This window comes from Pongo pygmaeus, chromosome 5 (assembly GCF_028885625.2).
Source record: "Pongo pygmaeus isolate AG05252 chromosome 5, NHGRI_mPonPyg2-v2.0_pri, whole genome shotgun sequence".
Taxonomy (NCBI): Eukaryota; Metazoa; Chordata; class Mammalia; order Primates; family Hominidae; genus Pongo; species Pongo pygmaeus.
In genome coordinates, this window is record NC_072378.2 from 83,523,297 (window position 1) to 83,546,032 (window position 22,736).

Genomic DNA, 22,736 nt, shown 5'->3' on the forward strand with positions numbered 1-22,736 from the left:
GAGACTTATTCACTACCATGACAATAGTATGGGAGAAACCACCCCCATGATTGAATTATCTCCCACTGAGACCCTCCCACAACACATGGGAATTATCAGAGTACAATTCAAGATGAGATTAGGATGGGGACACAGAGGCAAACCATATCAGGTATTATGTTAGTTATTGTAGATCACAGAAATAACCAAATTTCCATGTCAATTGTGTTTTTATGACTGTTTAAAGTCATTTCCACAATTAATTGCTTAATTCTGATGCAGTTTCTGAAAACTTCACAAGCACTGAAAATCCTAGAATATGATATATTTTAGGAGGTTTACGAAAGGATGGAAAGGACCCTGAAAAGCACTCTTGAATACAGGTGAGAATTCCTATAACTTTAATGAAAAGACTGACTGGTTTATAAAACCACTAACCCAGGTAGAACAAAAATTAACTGAATACCAAGAAACTACTTTCCCAGATTTTCATGCTAAATCAACCAATACTGAAATTGTTTAGATATACAATTTGAATGAACTCCATGGTCTAAGTAGAATTACCTATGATAACCCATTAGTTATCAGTGCTATGCACCTAAATTGGATAAACAACTGGTATTCAAGAGAACATAAGTCCAACATTAAGCATGGGCTCATGGAGAACCAGGAGGGCTGCCTTGTCCTTTCTGAGTCCTCAAAACTTTTGTTATTAAAAGTTCTGCATTCTGTGACTCATCATGGAAAACATAAAATGATCCAAATTAAATATATATTGGTGTGGTGATTTCTAAATTGCTAAAATAGTTTATGATGAATGTTTGGTTTGTGAAACCCATATTCCTTGGAAGACAAAGCTTTAGGTACATTTGGCAACTTGATGGGCCACTCAGACATTTATAGAGGGATTTCATTCAGTTGTCATTTTCAATGCATGTTTTCTGGTTGTATAAAAGCTTTCCCATGCAAGAGGGCTGTTACATTATAATAGTAGATTATTATACCACCATGTATTTTCACCAGGTAAAGAAAGCATTTCATGGTTCACTTACTGAGGACCATCAACCTCTTCATAATTTAGAACCTGAAGATCGGATCTTCTGAGAGCCTCAGAGAAAGACTGCCCTTGGCATCCATACTGCAGCAAAACTTCAGGACCTTGAACCTTGGGCTAATAATTTCACAACTGAGACGGCTTCATCCACACCCTTGGAACTATATCCAATGGAACCCTTAAGGTAAAGCTAACCAAGGAAGTTTCTTCCCAGAAGATTGCATCCTTGATATGAACAGCTTTTTCCCAAGATCATGCATCAAGACTTCTCTACTATCATGAGACTCTTATCTTTGAATATTTTTCCCTTGCTTATGCCTCTATGAACAACAGAAGTGAAAAGGGGGTCTGTTGTGTGCACTAATTGTGTATACTTTTATTTGTGAAGGATTTTGAAGCCAGCCTTATACATGGATAAGCTTATACCTTGATAGATGGAAGATGAGGCCCAATGAAGGTCAGAAATTTTAAAGGTACATATGTGGCCTCATAATCAGTCAGAAATAACACATTTGTTCACTCTTCTTAACCCACATCATGGGTTAAAGAGAGCAATGCCAGGAGGCCTTCACTCTTCTAGAAGGGCATTATTTATTAGGTCCTTTTCCACCATGGTTTGGGGTAAAAGAGACAGTGACTAGAAATGTATCCCTCATAATAAGCTCTATAGCAGATTCTATTGTAAAGGCTATGGTTGCAAAACAGACTTTAAATTCTCTTGTGAAAATTATGCTAAATAATAGAATTGCTGTAGATTACTTACTGGCTAAACAGAGAAGTATCTGTGCAGCTGCTGGCACTTGTGGCCTGTGGAGAAATACATCACATCAGGTATTACAGAGATTCAGCTGTAGCGGATTAATGAAGAGACTGCTTAGTTAAGCAGGCAGACCCTTTATCTAGCTTATTCTTTGATCCATTTAATTTTAGGTGGTTTGGGTATGGGGATCTTGGGTAACTCTTCGTGTTATGCTCCTGATATTCATAGTAGTAGTCTCCCTGGTATGCTGTATTCTCTCAAAAATTTAAATTTTTGCATGCAGCCATCTCTAGAAAGTCAAGTGGTCTCTCCAACTGGAATGACAAGAGCTGAAAGAAATGTGTGACCATGAGGACACTGTAACCTATGAATGACATGCTGAGACTGGAAACCCAAAATGATGGTAACTAAGAGTGACACAAAAGCCCTAAGTTTTGGTCACACTCTCACCTAAGTGAGAACCTGACCAAAAAGGGGAGTTTTTAAACAAAATTATGGGAGGCCATTGTTTTTGACTGAACTCATGCACAAGGCCCCAACAGAGCAGACCAAACCAAAATGGAGTCACTCATACTACCTGGAACATAATCAAACTAAGACTTTAAGGAAACACACAGATCCTAGAAGAGACCAGGTTTTGGGTTTTTTTCTCCTATTTCTCCTGTTTGTTTGTTTGTTTGTTTGTTAACAGGGGAAAAATCCCCAAACCTGGTCTCTTCTAGGATCTGTGTGTTCCACCATAGAGTAGAAGGTCCCTCCTTGTCCTAGAGAAGATCTAGAACACATTTCTAGGACAGAATGTATAAGCCAGCCTTATACATGGATAAACTTATACCTTGATAGATGGAAGATGAGGCCCAATGAAGGTGAGAGACACATATCTATGACATTGCAGCATAAGAATCTAAGGTATAATTCCTACATGACAGGAATCTGCTCCATTAACAGTTGGTAGATCTCACTTGTAAAACTGTTTCTGCCCTCTTCCCCAAACCCACGGGCAGTTTTTAAAATTCCTTTATAGATTATCTTTAATATTTTTAAGTCTATTTGGTTCTGTGATTTTTTTCTTTGAATTATTTTTGCTAACATGTTACCTAGAAAATTGTTTACCTAACTTTTCTAATTTATTGGCAAAAAATTTGTTCAAATTATTTTATTTTTGGTATTCTTTCTATATATGCAGTTAAAGCCATTTTTTTATTTCTACTATTTACTTGCTCTCTCTCCTCTCATTCATCAATACTTTCAAAGTTTTAGTTATTAGCATTTTTTAAAGAATTAGTCTCTGGTTTTGTCATTTCTCTCTAATGTACTTTTGTCTTCAATATCATTATTTTTGCTCTTACCTTTATTATCTATGAAATGCAGCTGCTTTGCTGTGACTTCTTTTATTCCTAGGACTAGGGAGCAGAGCTTGAGAGGAGGAAGAAGAAAGTGTACTATTTCTGAAATGAAATTAAGCCAAGAAAAATTGAGCCTGGCATTTCCTCTGAGAGGTGCTAGACTCAAGTTGTTCTTTAAAGGAAAAATTTTGAAACCCTTCTTTGGAGCTTTTGGAGAGCCCTAGAAGGTATGTTCCAAGGGAATATTTTCAGAGAATGTTAATGTTGTTTTTATTGCATAACAAATTTCTATGTAACCTTAGAGTCAAGAGAAAAAGGATCTTCTATTTTCTTAAAACACTGATTCACTGCAGAGCTCATAAATGCTAAATCACAGCATGGCAGGCAAGTGAAAAGAAAATAAGAAAGCAATGACTATCTACATAATTTATTTCTAAGTCATAGTCCATGTGCTGATTTCTTTTAGCATTTGGCACTTTGCCAAGCTGATGAACCACCCCCCGCCCCCATCCCCTCCATCCAGATGTAGTCAAGACCCACAGATAATATGGATTTCCCTTTCTCCAGCATTGGCAAGCACCTAAGTAATATGGAAGTATTTGGAAGAGCTTGTTTATATATGTCTGTATTGTCGCCCATCAATTTGATCTCCTTGGTGACTTAGAATTCCTGATGTCCTCTGAGCCTACTCAGGGGTAATAGTTCCATCCCTCAGTGTAATGGAATTTTTTATTTTAATGAAAATGTTCTTAGTGTAATTAGGCATGCAAATAAATAGACCAGCAATTACGGTGCCTCATAATAAATGCTACATTAGAAATATGCAAAAAGTGATATGAGAGAGACAGAATCCCTCACTCCATATTAAGGAATCATAACAGGATTGCTGGAAGAGGAACTGAAGCTTAAGTTATAAAGGTTAGCTTTACCTTGAGGCAAGGTTATCTGAAAGCTCTTTCAGACTGGGCATCTGTTCTCACGCTGCTATAGGGGCATACCTGAGACTGGGTAATTTATAAAGTTCCACATGGCTGAGGAGGCCTCAGGAAACTTACAACCATGGCAGAAGGCACCTCCTCACAGGGTGGCAGGAGAGAGAATGAGTGTCAAGCGAAGGGGGAGGCCCCTTATAAAACTATCGTATCTCATGAGGACTCACTATCACAAGAATAGCACAGGAAGAACTTCCACCATGATTCAATTATCTCCACCTGGTCCTGGCTTTGACAGTGGCGATTATTACAATTCAAGGTGAAATTTGGGTGGAGACACAGAGCCAAACTGTATCAATGGGTAAGAGGAGTTAAGGCCGTAGGAGTGAAGGGATTGGTGGAGCTCTATAAAGGCAGTAAGGCCAGGTACATGGAGGATCCAGTGTTCCCATCTGCTAAAATGCTCCAGTCATGAGAAACGAGGCAAGAGAGGAGAGGAAGGGTAAGTAGCAAAGCATAACTTTTCTGAATTGGAATAGCTGATCGTTCCTTCTGGCACAGAAGATGCATACCCAACTCTCAGATCTCACCTAGAGGAAACAGTTCTGCCTCACTCAACCAGAGTTACTCCACGTATGAGCCATCTGCTCTCATCTCACCTGACTGGCTTGCCCTGTCTCAAATGACTGATGTCAAGGTAAGAACTCTCTTTCCATCTAGACCATGCCATTTGCTGATCTTTTCCCTACCTCATCATTTCTAGAACAAGTGAGTCAGACCAGGGTAATCAGGGATGGGGGCTTCAGCTGATCCAGTCAGGAGAAAGCCAGGCCTCAGGTCATTAAAGCCAGCAGAAGGCCGTGCTGGCTCACCACTAGGCTGATCCCACAATGTGCTTGGGGCAGCAAAACAGGGGCCTTGAGTATCCTATTGAAAGAATGTTCCGTTTCAAAAATATCCTCAAAGCTATTGTCCTAGGAAATATAAGAATGTTGTGTTATAATTCCTTACACTTACGTTAGTTTATATAAAGATCTTAATCTGGCCCTAGTTGAAAGGTTGGTATATTGGGACCAGGCCCCTCATTTAAAGTGTCTGGGGCAGAAGGGCTGGAGTGAGAAGTCCATGGGGGACCTGATCTCAAGAATAACTGAGATCTGTAGCAATGTTGTAAAGCACTTTCACAAACTGCATCTCATGTCTTCTTCACTAAACCTTACAAACTGCATTGTATTAATAATTCTTACTTTGCAGATGGTGAAATAGATGCTAGGGGAAGTTGCATAATTAACCAAGTTCCTTAGCTGGTGGGAGTAACATTTCGAACTCATATGCAGATCTCTTGACTCCTGAGCCCACAGCTTCAGTCCCTACCCAAGGCCGTGGTCTTGTGAAACTCTTATAAGCTCATAATTGTTTCACCTCAGCTATGAGGGCGTGTGCTGAAGGGCAGAAAATCTAGCCCTTCAAGGTCTGGACTTATGAGTCCAAGGCAAGAGCAAAGTTAGCTGAACTCAGGCTGAGCTAATAAATTGATTGTGCACCCCTTATATTCATTCAGCTAAGGCCAGAATCATGCAGCCTGGATGTACAGGTGGGGATGAGGTGACCCCAGATGGCAGAGTGCAGGAGTAGGCAGGGGGTGGATAATTACAACAAGACTTTGCCTTATCTCTAAGTATTCTTGTCCTGTGGGGTGACCTTGAGAAATTGTTCTACTTCCCTGTTTCTCTAGCTCTGCAATGAATTGAATATGTGAGTGCCTGTGCTGTGAAGATGTAGGGATGGTCCCTGTCCTCAGGATGCTTACATTCAGAAGAATGTATTTTAAAAGGTCTATGTATAAGGGAGAATGTTTTTCATTTTTGTTTTGTAGAATCATTAAGAAACCTATTCTTCTGGGAAACACAGACGAATAACATGTTATTTTAGATTTGAACATTTGTAAAGATTTTGGATGGATTTGGTATTTGAGCTGCTTTGTCAGGAAGTAGGATTTTGATGGTCAGGGCTGAGGACAGACTGGGGAGCAAATACAAGAATGTGAAAAAGCCAGGTGTGCAGTCTGTCTCTCTCTCTCCTCTTCTCTCCACCCCCCAGTAGTTCTGTTTCTCTGAAGAATCCTAATGTGTACCCCAACTGTTTCCAAAATGATTTTGAGATTGCTAAGCAGCCACATTCAGTTGAACCTGGCTTTACATTTTTTAGGTTTAAGCAATTTTGGGGGCAATGAATGTACCTTCAATAGACTTTTGAGTGTCAACCTTTATTTTCTCCCAGTCCATTGCTTACAGTCCGCAGGCTACTGCTGCTCTGTCTAATGATCCTTACAGTAAATACACAGAAGAATAGACAATGAATCAACAGAGACTGATCCCTGGAGTCTGCACATAAGATTTAGTCTGTAGTTGATACTAATAAGCATGAACACAGCCTACATTGCTGTTTCATCTGCCTTAAGTTTTAGATAGCATATGTGAGAATGAAGTGGCCCCTCTGAAGGAAACAGGAAACTTATATAGTAAAATGTAATTAAACCAGGATAAGCAGCTATCTTGGAAACTGTGACAAGAAGCTTACAGAAAATTTTGGAGATGTCGATAAGGGAGACATGGAGAGTAAGGGGTGGGTCACTGTTTCTCCAAGGCTGATAAATCATGGCTCCAATGTGGACTTGGTATTAGGCCTCCCAAATGATGCTGCTCCTCACCACACACACACACATACATACACATAGACACACACACACACACACACACACATACACAGAGAGTTTTAAATTTCCATGCGACCTGGAAGACATACTTCTTCCTGGGGCCCAGTTTTCTCACCTGTAATGTGACAGAAGTAAGCCAGATGATCTCTAAGTTCTTTTCCAATTCTGGCATTTTATAACTCTAAAGTTTGTTTTCTCTAATCAGTTCTGTGATTTGGAAGACAATGAGTTGATAATCCAGTGGGCTATGACAGTTATAGTTCTCTTAATAAGTTAAATTAGAATATTCATGTTTTGGCATTCACATCCACGTTTGCAGACTCTGATTAGCATGGACAATTTTCTCTCCCAAGTCACTTCCACACAAACTTATCAAATCATCTGACTAGTCGCACTCATCCTGACCACGTCACATCACAGAGGGGCATGCATTAGGGCAGTTATAACATCCCCCAAGGTATTTGCACAATGACTGCTCACCATAGGGAACAGGCTTCCCTCCCTGCAACAAACAAGGAAAATGTCTTTTCAAATGCTCTAAATAATACATGTGAAAACCTAGGCAATACTCAAGGTATAAAGGAAAAAAGCAAAAATGGCTAAATTCCCACCACTCAGAGATTATCACCATGAACATGTCAGTGAACATTCTAACATAAATTTTCTATGTTTATATATACACACACATAATTTTGTATAAATGGGATCATATTATGCATGCAATTTTACAATAATTTTTAAATCTTATGAAAACTTTTGTTTTAAATTATATCTAAAACTTACTTTACAGTCCAATAATATTTTAATACAGAATTTTTAAATTATAGTATATTTTTCCTGTATTTAAGGAAAGATTATTGGTCTACAAAGGGGAGATTAGAAGACTTGCTTTCTCAACCCACAGTTGTACCATCTATGTCTAAAGATACTGAAAAATCTGAAAACTGACGTAACAGAGAATTCTGACTTTCTAAAGAAATCATGCAGGGAGGAGCCAAGATGGCCGAATAGGAACAGCTCCGGTCTACAGCTCCCAGCGCGAGCCACGCAGAAGACGGGTGATTTCTGCATTTCCATCTGAGGTACCGTGTTCATCTCACTAAGGAGTGCCAGACAGTGGGCGCAGGTCAGTGGGTGAGCGCACCGTGCGCCAGCCAAAGCAGGGGCGAGGCATTGCCTCACTCGGGAAGCACAAGGGGTCAGGGAGTTCCCCTTCCAGGGGTGACAGACGGCACCTGGAAAATCGGGCCACTCCCACCCGAATACTGTGCTTTTCCGACGGGCTTAGGAAACGGTGCCCCAGGAGAGTATAGCCCGCACCTGGCTCAGAGGGTCCTACGCCCACAGAGTCTGGCTGATTGCTAGCACAGCAGTCTGAGATCAAACAGCAAGTCGGCAGCGAGGCTGGAGGAGGGGCGCCCGCCATTGCCCAGGCTCCCTTAGGTAAACAAAGCAGCCTGGAAGCTTGAACTGGGTGGAGCCCACCACAGCTCAAGGAGGCCTGCCTGCCTCTGTAGGCTCCACCTCTGGGGGCAGGACACAGACAAACAAAAAGACAGCAGTAACCTCTGCAGACTTAAATGTCCCTGTCTGACAGCTGTGAGGAGAGCAGTGGTTCTCCCAGCACGCAGCTGGAGATCTGAGAATGGGCTGACTGCCTCCTCAAGTGGGTCCCTGACCCCTGACCCCCGAGCAGCCTAACTGGGAGGCACCCCCCCAGCAGGGGCAGACTGACACCTCACACAGCCGGTCAGGTACTCCAACAGACCTGCAGCTGAGGGTTCTGTCTGTTAGAAGGAAAACTAACAGAAAGGACATCCACACCAAAAACCCATCTGTACATCACCATCATCAAAGACCAAAAGTAGATAAAACCACAAAGATGGGGAAAAAACAGAGCAGAAAAACTGGAAACTCTAAAAACCAGAGTACCTCTCCTCCTCCAAAGGAACGCAGTTCCTCACCAGCAACGGAACAAAGCTGGACGGAGAATGACTTTGACAAGCTGAGAGAAGAAGGCTTCAGACGATCAAATTACTCCGAGCTACGGGAGGATATTCAAACCAAAGGCAAAGAAGTTGAAAACTTTGAAAAAAATTTAGAAGAATGTATAACTAGAATAACCAATACAGAGAAGTGCTTAAAGGAGCTGATGGAGCTGAAAACCAAGGCTCGAGAACTACGTGAAGAATGCAGAAGCCTCAGGAGCCGATGCGATCAAATGGAAGAAAGGGTATCAGCCCTGGAAGATGAAATGAATGAAATGAAGCGAGAAGGGAAGTTTAGAGAAAAAAGAATAAAAAGAAACGAGCAAAGCCTCCAAGAAATGTGGGACTATGTGAAAAGACCAAATCTACGTCTGATTGGTGTACCTGAAAGTGACGGGGAGAATGGAAACAAGTTGGAAAACAGTCTGCAGGATATTATCCAGGAGAACTTCCCCAATCTAGCAAGGCAGGCCAACATTCAGATTCAGGAAATACAGAGAACACCACAAAGATACTCCTCGAGAAGAGCAACTCCAAGACACATAATTGTCAGATTCACCAAAGTTGAAATGAAGGAAAAAATGTTAAGGGCAGCCAGAGAGAAAGGTCGGGTTACCATCAAAGGGAAGCCCATCAGACTAACAGCGGATCTCTCGGCAGAAACCCTACAAGCCAGAAGAGAGTGGGGGCCAATATTCAACATTCTTAAAGAAAAGAATTTTCAACCCAGAATTTCATATCCTGCCAAACTAAGCTTCATAAGTGAAGGAGAAATAAAATACTTTACAGACAAGCAAATGCTGAGAGATTTTGTCACCACCAGGCCTGCCCTAAAAGAGCTCCTGAAGGAAGCGCTAAACATGGAAAGGCACAACCGGTACCAGCCACTGCAAAATCATACTGAAATGTAAAGAACATCGAGACTAGGAAGAGACTGCATCAACTAACGAGCAAAATATCCAGCTAACATCATAATGACAGGATCAAATTCACACATAACAATATTAACTTTAAATGTAAATGGACTAAATGCTCCAATTAAAAGACACAGACTGGCAAACTGGATAAAGACTCAAGACCCATCAGTGTGCTGTATTCAGGAAACCCATCTCACGTGCAGAGACACACATAGGCTCAAAATAAAAGGATGGAGGAAGATCTACCAAGCAAATGGAAAACAAAAAAAGGCAGGGGTTGCAATCCTAGTCTCTGATAAAACAGACTTTAAACCAACAAAGATCAAAAGAGACAAAGAAGGCCATTACATAATGGTAAAGGGATTAATTCAACAAGAAGAGCTAACTATCCTAAATATATATGCACCCAATACAGGAGCACCCAGATTCATAAAGCAAGTCCTGAGTGACCTACAAAGAGACTTAGACTCCCACACATTAATAATGGGAGACTTTAACACCCCACTATCAACATTAGACAGATCAACGAGACAGAAAGTAAACAAGGATACCCAGGAATTGAACTCAGCTCTGCACCAAGCGGACCTAATAGACATCTACAGAACTATCCACCCCAAATCAACAGAATATACATTTTTTTCAGCACCACACCACACCTATTCCAAAATTGACCATATACTCGGAAGTAAAGCTCTCCTCAATAAATGTAAAAGAACAGAAATTGTAACAAACTGTCTCTCAGATCACAGTGCAATCAAGCTAGAACTCAGGATTAAGAATCTCACTCAAAACTGCTCAACTACGTGGAAACTGAACAACCTGCTCCTGAATGACTACTGGGTACATAACGAAATGAAGGCAGAAATAAAGATGTTCTTTGAAACCAACGAGAACCAAGACACAACATACCAGAATCTCTGGGATGCATTCAAAGCAGTGTGTAGAGGGAAATTTATAGCACTAAATGCCCACAAGAGAAAGCAGGGAAGATCCAAAATTGACACCCTAACATCACAATTAAAAGAACTAGAAAAGCAAGAGCAAACACATTCAAAAGCTAGCAGAAGGCAAGAAATAACTAAAATCAGAGCACAACTGAAGGAAATAGAGACACAAAAAACCCTTCAAAAAATAAATGAATCCAGGAGCTGGTTTTTTGAAAGGATCAACAAAATTGATAGACCGCTAGCAAGATTAATAAAGAAAAAAAGAGAGAAGAATCAAATAGATGCAATAAAAAATGATAAAGGGGATATCACCACCGATCCCACAGAAATACAAACTACCATCAGAGAATATTACAAACACCTCTATGCAAATAAACTAGAAAATCTAGAAGAAATGGATAAATTCCTCAACACATACACCCTCCCAAGACTAAACCAGGAAGAAGTTGAATCTCTGAATAGACCAATAACAGGATCTGAAATTGTGGCAATAATCAATAGCTTACCAACCAAAAAAAGTCCAGGACCAGATGGGTTCACAGCCGAATTCTACCAGAGGTACAAGGAGGAGCTGGTACCATTCCTTCTGAAACTATTCCAATCAATAGAAAAAGAGGGAATCCTCCCTAACTCATTTTATGAGGCCAGCATCATCCTGATACCAAAGCCTGGCAGAGACACAACAAAAAAAGAGAATTTTAGACCAATATCCTTGATGAACATTGATGCAAAAATCCTCAATAAAATACTGGCAAACAGAATCCAGCAGCACATCAAAAAGCTTATCCACCATGATCAAGTGGGCTTCATCCCTGGGATGCAAGGCTGGTTCAATATACGCAAATCAATAAATGTAATCCAGCATATAAACAGAACCAAAGACAAAAACCACATGATTATCTCAATAGATGCAGAAAAGGCCTTTGACAAAATTCAACAACCCTTCATGCTAAAAACTCTCAATAAATTAGGAATTGATGGGACGTATCTCAAAATAATAAGAGCTATTTATGACAAACCCACAGCCAATATCATACTGAATGGGCAAAAACTGGAAGCATTCCCTCTGAAAACTGGCACAAGACAGGGATGCCCCCTCTCACCACTTCTATTCAACATAGTGTTGGAAGTTCTGGCCAGGGCAATTAGGCAGGAGAAGGAAATCAAGGGTATTCAATTAGGAAAAGAGGAAGTCAAATTGTCCCTGTTTGCAGATGACATGATAGTGTATCTAGAAAACCCCATTGTCTCAGCCCAAAATCTCCTTAAGCTGATAAGCAACTTCAGCAAAGTCTCAGGACACAAAATCAATGTGCAAAAATCACAAGCATTCTTATACATCAATAACAGACAAACAGAGAGCCAAATCATGAGTGAACTCCCATTCACAATTGCTTCAAAGAGAATAAAATACCTAGGAATCCAACTTACAAGGGATGTGAAAGACCTCTTCAAGGAGAACTACAAACCACTGCTCAAGGAAATAAAAGAGGATACAAACAAATGGAAGAACATTCCATGCTCATGGGTAGGAAGAATCAATATCATGAAAATGGCCATCCTTCCCAAGGTAATTTACAGATTCAATGCCATCCCCATCAAGCTACCAATGACTTTCTTCACAGAATTGGAAAAAACTACTTTAAAGTTCATATGGAACCAAAAAAGAGCCCGCATCGCCAAGTCAATCCTAAGCCAAAAGAACAAAGCTGGAGGCATCACACTACCTGACTTCAAACTATACTACAAGGCTACAGTAACCAAAACAGCATGGTACTCGTACCAAAACAGAGATATAGATCAATGGAACAGAACAGAGCCGTCAGAAATAATGCCACATATCTACAAGTATCTGATCTTTGACAAACCTGACAAAAACAAGAAATGGGGAAAGGATTCCCTATTTAATCAATGGTGCTGGGAAAACTGGCTAGCCATATGTAGAAAGCTGAAACTGGATCCCTTCCTTACACCTTATACAAAAATCAATTCAAGATGGATTAAAGACTTAAATGTTAGACCTAAAACCATAAAAACCCTAGAAGAAAACCTAGGCAATACCATTCAGGACATAGGCATGGGCAAGGACTTCATGTCTAAAACACCAAAAGCAATGGCAACAAAAGCCAAAATTGACAGATGGGATCTAATTAAACTCAAGAACTTCTGCACAGCAAAAGAAACTACCATCAGAGTGAACAGGCAACCTACAAAATGGGAGAAAATTTTCGCAACCTACTCATCTGACAAAGGGCTAATATCCAGAATCTACAATGAACTCCAACAAATTTACAAGAAAAAAACAAACAACCCCATCAAAAAGTGGGCAAAGGACATGAACAGACACTTCTCAAAAGAAGACATTTATGCAGCCAAAAAACACATGAAAAAATGCTCACCATCACTGGCCATCAGAGAAATGCAAATCAAAACCACAATGAGATACCATCTCACAGCAGTTAGAATGGCAATCATTAAAAAGTCAGGAAACAACAGGTGCTGGAGAGGATGTGGAGAAACAGGAACACTTTTACACTGTTGGTGGGACTGTAAACTAGTTCAACCCTTGTGGAAGTCAGTGTGGCGATTCCTCAGGGATCTAGAACTAGAAATTCCATTCGACCCAGCCATCCCATTACTGGGTATATACCCAAAGGACTATAAATCATGCTGCTATAAAGACACATGCACACGTATGTTTATTGCGGCATTATTCACAATAGCAAAGACTTGGAACCAACCCAAATGTCCAACAATGATAGACTGGATTAAGAAAATGTGGCACATATACACCATGGAATACTATGCAGCCATAAAAAATGATGAGTTCACGTCCTTTGTAGGGACATGGATGAAATTGGAAATCATCATTCTCAGTAAACTATCGCAAGAACAAAAAACCAAACACCGCATATTCTCACTCATAGGTGGGAAGTGAACAATGAGAACACATGGACACAGTAAGGGGAACATCACACTCTGGGGACTGTTGTTGGGTGGGGGGAGGGGGCAGGGATAGCATTGGGAGATATACCTAATGCTAGATGACGAGTTGGGTGCAGCGCACCAGCATGGCACATGTATACATATGTAACTTACCTGCACATTGCGCACATGTACCATAAAACCTAAAGTATAATAATAATAATAATAAAAGAAAAAAAAAGAAATCATGCAAAACTTTAAATGAAACAAACAAATGATGAAAACTATGTTTCCCTCGCTTTTTAGATGTTAATAATTTGCCATAGTGGGTCTTATGAAAAAGAAAAATTTCAGATGATAGAGCATGTCAATTAAGTTGTGGTCAATTTTGAGGGCAATGACTCATAGTTTAAAGAAGGAAAATTGAATATTTTAATTGTAGATTTGATGAGCTCTTTAAATGCCAAAAATGATTTGTTAGAAATTTTTGAACTAGAAATGAAAACTCCCTGAAGCATCTTCTAGGATAAATAGTCATATTGCATTAACCGTAAGAGTATAACCAATAACTGAGAGACCTTTTACAATTTTAAAGTCAAATATTGCTGAATGCCTGCTGGATGAAAAGTAAATAAAAGACGTTACAGCAGGAACAATTTCCAATATTACAGCAACTCAGTGAATTTCACTTCTGCTGCATCCTGAAGGAAGATGGTTGTCTCAGGAAAATCAATTTGAGTTGCAAGCTGAGCTAGCTGCTTTATTTACAGAACACCATTTTTACTTGAATGAACAAGGAAAATACAAACTATGGTTATTCAGTTGTGTGTTTTGGCAGCTATTTTCTGGAAAATTAACAAAGTAGCCTGTCACTGCCAGGACTAACATTTTTTGCTAATGTTGCTGATTTTGTGTTTTGTGCTAATGATAAAGTTTCAACTTTTAAGAGATTAGAATTTTGGAAAACTCTTATCTTCCACTGTGAATTTGTCCACTTCACAATGCTTGAAGACATTTTTATGAGATTTATAGGTATTCATAAATGTGATTTTTTTTTTTTTTGAGATGGAGTCTTGCTTTGTTACCCAGGCTGGAGTGCAGTGGAGTGATCTCCGCTCACTGCAACCTCCACCTCCCAGGTTCAAGCAATTCTCCTGCCTCAGCCTCCCTAGTAGCTGGGATTACAGGCGCCCACCACCACACCTGGCTAATTTTATATTTTTAGTAGAGACGGGTTTTCACCATGTTGGCCTGGATGTCTCGAACTCAAATGATCTGCCTGCCTCAGCCTCCCAAAGTGCTGGGATTACAGGTGTGAGCCACTATGCCCAGCCAAAAATGTGATTTTTTAAATATCATTTACTTTTTGATATCAATATTTGAATTTATATTTACCAATATGTAATCTTGTAAAAAAATATACATGGGTAAAGATCTATTCAAAGTGCAAGATAGACCAGTGGATTTTAATGTTACAGAGTACCAAAAGTTCATTGTTAATCATTTCACATCCCACAATGAAGCTTACCTTTCAGAAACTACCGCCTGTTGAAATTTGATGTTATGTCAAAGAAGGCTATCCACAGTTATAAAAGGCTACTTAAATGCTTCTCTCCTTTTCAACTATATGTCTCTGTGAAGTTTGAATTTTTTCAACCCAAATAGCATATTGCAACAGATCGAAAGCAAAAACAAACATGAGAATCCAGCTGACAGTAAAGAGATGTGCAAAGATGTAAAACAATGCCACACTTATCACTAAATGTTTTTGTTTTAGAAAACACATTTGTCATAAATATGTTAATTATGTCAACATGCAATTAGCTTATTGTTATTTTGAATCAATCAAATATTTTTAAAATTCAGTTTTATTTCTGATATCATAACTGCTGATAAATATAATCCACAGAAATGAAAGCTCTTTAGAGTCTTCAATGATTTTTAAGAGTTGTAAAATGGTGTTGTGACCAAAATATTTGAGAACCACAAATCTAAAGTAAATCGTAATTTACCCAATTTATTTAATGGATACCTTGATTTAAATTGCCTATTTATTTACCTTGTCTATTAAAAAGCTATACCCTACTAATGAAATAAAAATCAATGTATCCTTTTTCATAAAAGAACAATTGCTCAAGCAATAATGTTGATTTGGAGTTTAAATGTATGGTTCAAATAGTACCTATAGTTTTTTTTTTCTTTTTAAGGAATTTGAAGTCAAAATTTATATTTTCATCTCCTGTTATTTTTTATTTTTAATATCAGCTTAGCAATAGGGAAACATTGACTTATTTGATTAAAATGGTTAAGATCCACACTGAATGTGCATTACTACTAGATCATGGACAAACTTATTCTTTTCTAACTTACAATTTAGCATTCGTTCATTTTTAAACAAGTTTGAATGTAAATTATTCACTGGGCTTCTCAGAAGGAATTTGTACTTTCAGTTAGGGATATTTTTAAATCTTAAATTTGTAGTGTATGGTCTATGGTTTATTATTTTCTCCCCTGGCATTCAGCAAAGTTCTTGACACATAAGACATACTCAGTAAATGTTTGTTGGATGACTGATGGATAAATGATGAGCACATGAGTGAATAAATGAGTAAATGAGTGAATGAATGGATTTTTTAATCAAAAGAGTATGTTTAGCCATATGCATATTTTATGACAAATTAGAAACAAGAATGATCCTTTGAATATGTGTACCCCACCAGGCAGCCACCTCTGGTTCAGAGCCTCCTTCCCGACCCCAGGCTATTCTGACCCTGATAGCCTAAGTGCTGTTCCTACCTTTACTTGGACTTTCTTTCCTTCTTCCTTTCTTCCTTTCTCCTTTTTCCTTTTTCCTTTTTCCTTTCCTTTCCTTTATTTCCTCGTTTCATTCTTCTTGCCCAGGCTGGAGTGCAGTGGCATAATCTTGGCTCACTGCAACTTCCGCGTACTGGGTTCAAGCAATTCTCCTACCTCAGCTTCCCGAGTAGCTTGGACTACAGGTGCCCACCACCACACCCAGCTAATTTTTGTATTTTTGGTAGAGACAGGGTTTCACCATGTTGGCCAGGCTGGTCTCAAACTCCTGACCTCAGGTGATCCGCCTGCCTCGGCCTGCCAATGTACTGGGATTACAGACATGAGCCACAATGCCTGGCCACCTTTCCTTAGACTTTCTTTATTCCCCGTTTAGCCTGGACTTCTGAGTGCCACTTGCCCCTGTCTGACTCTTCACTGACATGAGATAGCCCATTATCTCATGTTAGGCTTTTCTCGGAAACAGCACAGGATAAGGGTAAAGAAGAGAGTGGACTCAGGAACCTACCTCCTAGCCTGGCTCTACTACTTCTTGGCTGGCTGACTTTGAGCAAATGCCTTTTTTCCCCTCCTCTGTATGGTGGGGATCATAAGAGCATTACCCTCAAGGGGTTGTCATGAGAATTCCATGGGTGAGTCTTTGTAAAGTGATTAGAATGGTGCTTTGCACACAGTAAGCTCTTTATAGATGTTTATTAAATAAATGTAAAAGTATAGAAGGACAGCATGGCGTGGCTGGCTTTTAGAACCCTGTTAGACTTCAGGTTGAGTGGGGGTGTAGGAAGCCCCTTTCCCCAGACCTGCCTACCCCATTGTACAGCTCTTTGGACCCAAGTTCTGGCTCTTCACAGATGGGCTTCATTCTCCACATTGGGTCACATCTGGCTGTATCTTGAGACAGACCACCCTACCTGGGGAACACAAATTTCCACATCCAGGACAAGTAAAACAACTGCCATTCAAATATAACTTTAATGAGGTATCCTTCCACCTACACAGAAGTATCAAAGGTTATCAGAAAAAGGGTGAGAAGAGCATTCTCTAAGAGAAGAAATTACTCATAAGAGCAAAACAGAAGAAGGTAGGAAAAATAAATTCAGACTGGGAATAAACATTTCTGGATTATGTTACAAATCATGTATAGTTGGGAATAGTCACCTGCCTAAAAGGATTAATCAATCTTCCTTTCTGGTTAGTGTACATTCTGTTCAGACACTGCAAGGGTTATTTGAGAGGGCTTGTCCCCTGAAAGCCCATAACCTTTGTCTGCAGCTTGTTCAATAGACATATGTAATTATTTAACATTTGAGTTAGTCACATCATGTCATGTTGGCTGAGACATCAAATAATTTCTAATTGGATCAGTTACAAACCTTTCTTTTTCCCATTTAAACCATAATCCCTGCAGTTTAGATATGTTTCATCTCCTATGAGCTGTTAATGAGGATGATGTTCTTTTTCAGAGTTGGAATAAAGGAAAAGTTGTCTTAAATAAGCACCCGGAGGCCTAAGAAATCTCATGGAACTGTTAGGGCCTAGAGATAGGGCCTAATCACTATAGAAGAAGTATCTCAAAATAGTTAAGTTTCACACACCTTATCCACCATGTTTTGTGTAAATAGGAAAATGCCAGTAACTAAACTCGTGTTTAAAAATGTAACATTTGAGAAGATCCTAGGATTGCTGCGTTTGTCAATGGATAATGTAAGTAGCAGTTCATCAACCTGCAAACACTGTACCACACTCACTGGTACACAGTTACAACCTAGAAACCATCAGCAATCTAGTGTGCAGCCCAAGAGAATGTGCCTTCTTTCAGTCATTACTCCCCTCTCTGATTTCTAACAGCATAGGTTAGTTTTGTCTGCTTTTGTATTTAAGTAAATGGAACCATTTTCTATGTACTCTTTTGACACTGACTTTCCTTCATTATTGGTTGTGAGATTCACCCATTACATAGTTTGATTTTAAACCTTGCTACTTTCAGTCTCTGTAACTTAGGGAAGTTGCTGTAGAATCAGGGTAACAATGGCCAATTCTTAGGAGTGAGTGCAAGAATGAAATAAGATAACAGGAGAAGGCCTCTCAGCCAGTGCCTGTTTCTAACAGATGCCCTTCCCATCTCTCCTCCGAAAGCCTCTTCTGTCCCACGCTACTCCTTGACCTTGATACCATGCAGCAGCTTCCTCTGGCTCTTCTCACATGGGGCTGGGCATCTGTAGCAGTGAGCAGGCAACACCCAGGCTCCTGGCAGATCTGCTTTCCCTAATTAATAGGCTTCATAAAGAACTCTGAGGACAAAAATAAAAGCCATAGTCTGAGAGAAACTACTTGGTGAAGAACCTGTTTCCAGAATGTAAAAAGAGACCTCTCAAAACTCAAAAATAAGAGAATAAATACACAACTAAGAAACTGGGCAAAGAATTTGAACAAATATTTCACCAAAGGAGGCATGTGGATGACAAATAAACACATGAAAAGATGCTCAGCATCATAAGTCATTAGGAAAATGCAAAGATGTTGCAGGAAGTCAAGGACCCTGAACGGAGGGACTGGCTGAAGCCATGGCAGAAAAACATAAATTGTGAAGATTTCATGGACATTTATTAGTTCCCAAATTAAAACTTTTATAATTTTCTTACGCCTGTCTTTACTGCAATCTCTGAACATAAATTGTGAAGATTTCATGGACACTTATCACTTCCCCAATCAATACCCTTGTGATTTCCTATGCCTGTCTTTAATCTCTTAATTCCATCATGTTCGTAAGCTGAGGAGGATGTATGTCACCTCAGGACCCTGTGATGATTTTGTTAACTGCACAAATTGTTTGTAGAGCATGTGTGTTTGAACAATATCAAATCTGGGAACCTTAAGAACAGGATAACAGCAATGTTCAGGGAACAAGGGAGATAACCTTAAGTCTGGCTGCCTGTGGGCTGGGCAGAACAGAGCCATATATCTCTTCTTTCAAAAGCAAATAGGAGAAATATCACTGAATTCTTTTTCTCAGCAAGGAACATCCCTTAGAAAGAGAATGCGTCCCTAAGGGGTGGCCTCTGAAATGGCCGCTTTGGGGACGGCTGTCTTTTACAGTCGTAGATAAGGGATGAAATAAGCTCTGGTCTCCCGTAGTGCTCCCAGGCTTATTAGGAAGAGGAAATTCCCACCTAATAAATTTTGGTCAGACTGGTTGTCTACTCTCAAACCCTGTCTCCTGATAAGATGTTATCAATGACAATGTGTGACCAAAACTTCATTAGCAATTTTAATTTCACCCCAGTCCTGTGGTCCTGTGAGCTCACCCTGCCTCCATTTGCCTTGTGATATTCTATTACCTTGTGAAGCACGTGATCTCAGTGACCCATACCCTGTTCGTACGCTCCCTCCCCTTTTGAAAATCACTAATAAAAACTTGCTGGTTTTGTGGCTTGGGGGGCATCATGGAACCTGCTGACATGTGATGTCTCCCCAGCTTTAAAATTTCTCTCTTTTGTACTCTTTCCCTTTATTTCTCAGACCAGCCGATACTTAGTGAAAATAGAAAAGAACCTACGTGAAATATCAGGGGTGAATTTCCCCCGACACAAATTAAAACTACAGTGAGATGCCACTGCGCATCTATTAGAAGGGCTAAAATTTAAAAAAAAAAAAAACTGACCATACGAGGTGTTGGCAAGGATGTGGAGGAACCAGAACTCTCATGCATGGCTTGTAGGGACGTAAACTGATACCACCACTTTGAAAAACAGTTGGCAGTTTTTAAAAAATAAAAGCATACACCATAGGACCCCACCATTACTCTCCTAGATATTTACCTAAGAGAAATGAAAGCATATAGCTACACAATGATGTGTAAGCAAATAGCAACTTTATTCATAAACTGGAAACAACCAAAATGTCTATCAACAGATGAATGGATAAACAATTTTGGTACATCCTTACAATGGAATATTACTCAACAATAAACAGGAATTAACTATGAATAAACACAAAATGGATTGAATCGCAAAATAATTTTGTTGAGAGAAAGAAGCTGGACAAAGAGTACATACTCTATGATTCCATTTATGTATGTTAGTAAATGCAAAATAATTTGTAGTGACAGAGAGCAGCAAATCAGCGATTGCCAAGGAGTGAAGGGGATGGGCTGGGGGGTACCACAAGGGGTCATGAAGAAACTTTTGCTGGTGATGCATAGTTTACTATCTTGATGTTGGTCATAGTTTCATGGTTGTATACATATGTCAAAACTTATGAACTTGTATACATTAAATATGCGCTCTTCACTCCATGTCAGTTATGCCTCAATAAAGCTATTACAATTTTTTTTTAAGAAAAAGGACTGTGAAGCTTTCAGGTCTGAGTGGTACATTAAGCATTTTCAATAGTTAAACAGAACACTGTTTCATTTGGTTACCAAAATGCAATTACTTTTTAAGAACAATTACTGACTTGTGTTTCCTGCCCATTTGGACTATTCATGATCCATTGCTTGGTTGCTTTAGGGACTGCCAACCAATAAATAACCCTTCAGGAAGATGACCACTCTCCAAATCAGGCTTAGCATGCCCATTAATTTTAGCCACCATCACGTTCCTCTTCCTAACTTTGAATTTGAATATGGAAAAAAATGGCTCATCATGTCCATTAATTTGGTATAAAACCAACTTTCACCCTTTACCCACTCCCTTCTCCTCCCACCGAGACCTCTCTATGTCCCTCTCTAACCCTGACACAACCCATTCATTGAAGTACCACAGTCTCAGGCAATGTGTGTACACAGAAAGTTGATTTCTGAGAATTGTTTTTTTACAAACTTCAACAGATTTCAAAATTAGTTCATGGCTCAGGAGATCAGTCTGACTCAGATTTATGTGCAAACAATAGACATCGTTTAAAAAAAATCATCAGGAACACCTAAGATCAAAGCTTTTTTGTTCCAGCTGCTAAGAGGGAGATTTTGTGGCATCCATTTTAGTCCTTTGGCAGTCATAATCCTGAGTTCTGTGCTGTGACATAGAAGCAGAGTCAATGAGGTCACTGAAGGAGAAACTAATAGTACAGAAACTTCCAGTGTTCCCACAAAGAAATGAATTTGGTATTATATTGTACACAGAAAAAATTTTTTTAATAAAAATTGAAAAATAAGGCTTTGGTTAGAAAAACACTTCATAAAACAAAGAGGAATAGGCTTTATGACCTGGAGTATTAAGGCTTGTTTCAAAAAATTGCAAACCAAGAAAATGAAAATTGACAGGTATAAATACAGTAGAAAATCTAAGGTGGAGTGACTCAGTTCTGGCAGTTGTCTGATATATAAAGATACACAGGATAGTCCCATGGGAATGAACAGGAATCCTAGATTCCTAGGCCTCAAGTTCAAATTCTGTCTCCACTACTTACTAGATATGTGACCTTGAGTTACTTTTGCAAAGTTTTATCTTCCTATTCTAAAAAATAAGGGTCATAAAACTACCTACCTCATAAGATTGGTTTGAGGTGAGCTAACACAGTAAAACATTCAACAAAGTGTTTAGTCATAAGGACTCAATAAATGTTGGCTTTATTTTTATGAAGTATAACTGAGAGATGCTCTAAGCAATCATCTTGTATCAGAATTAGCCAAACTTGCCCATCATACCAATCACCTGGGGCTTTTATGGAACATACAGATTTCAGGGCCCTGGACTCAGATCTACTGAAACTGCATCTCCAAAGGAGGGGCCCAGGACTCTATTTAACAAGAGCCTCAGGGCTCTAGGCACATTTGGGAAACAGAGATGATGTTGGTAAAATTTCATTTCCCTATATCTATAGGTCTCAAATTTGAGGACACATAACAATCATCTGGGGTCTAGTTAAAATACACACTCCTAGCATTCCTATCCCCCAGAGATTCTGATTAAGGTCTAGGATGGTGTCAGAACAATTGGGTTTTAAACAAGCGCTCCACTGGTAATTCTGGGCAAAAGGGCTCTCATCATACATTTTGGAAAACACTGCCCAACATTATGTTACCTTTATTTAGACTAAAAAGAGAACTCTAGGAATAGTCTCTAATCTAGGAGAAATTTTTCAATAGCTTTGTTTCTGCTACCAAGTCATGCAATGTATGAATAAGAGGGAATAATTTTATCTCTCTGCCAAGTATTTCTTTTTCTCTCCATTAAAATTGGTCCTTTCTGTGCCAATTTCTTTGGCTTGAGGTTAAAAAGTAATTCCCCAGTCCATTATACATTTGATGCATCTGTTCAGAGTTTCATGATTGTGCTACGTTGGCCTTTTTGCGACCTCTGATCACTTAGTCTGATTTAGGGCCCTGTAGGCACCCTGAAGCTAAGGACTTTGCTTGCTT

At 39.4% G+C, this 22,736-nt stretch overlaps 1 protein-coding gene across 2 annotated transcripts in view; it reads left to right on the forward strand.

Annotated features, from left to right (window-relative positions):
* The window catches only part of LOC129038376 (cytochrome b5 reductase 4), a 129,211-nt gene extending 126,800 nt beyond the window's left edge, over positions 1–2,411 (forward strand). For both annotated transcript variants that reach the window (XM_054491312.2, XM_063666373.1), the window contains one exon: positions 1,003–2,411. In XM_054491312.2, the coding sequence (XP_054347287.2) occupies positions 1,003–1,006 (4 nt within the window). In that variant the 3' untranslated portion in view covers positions 1,007–2,411. The remainder of the gene's footprint in view (positions 1–1,002) is intronic.
* Positions 2,412–22,736: the final 20,325 nt, after the last annotated feature.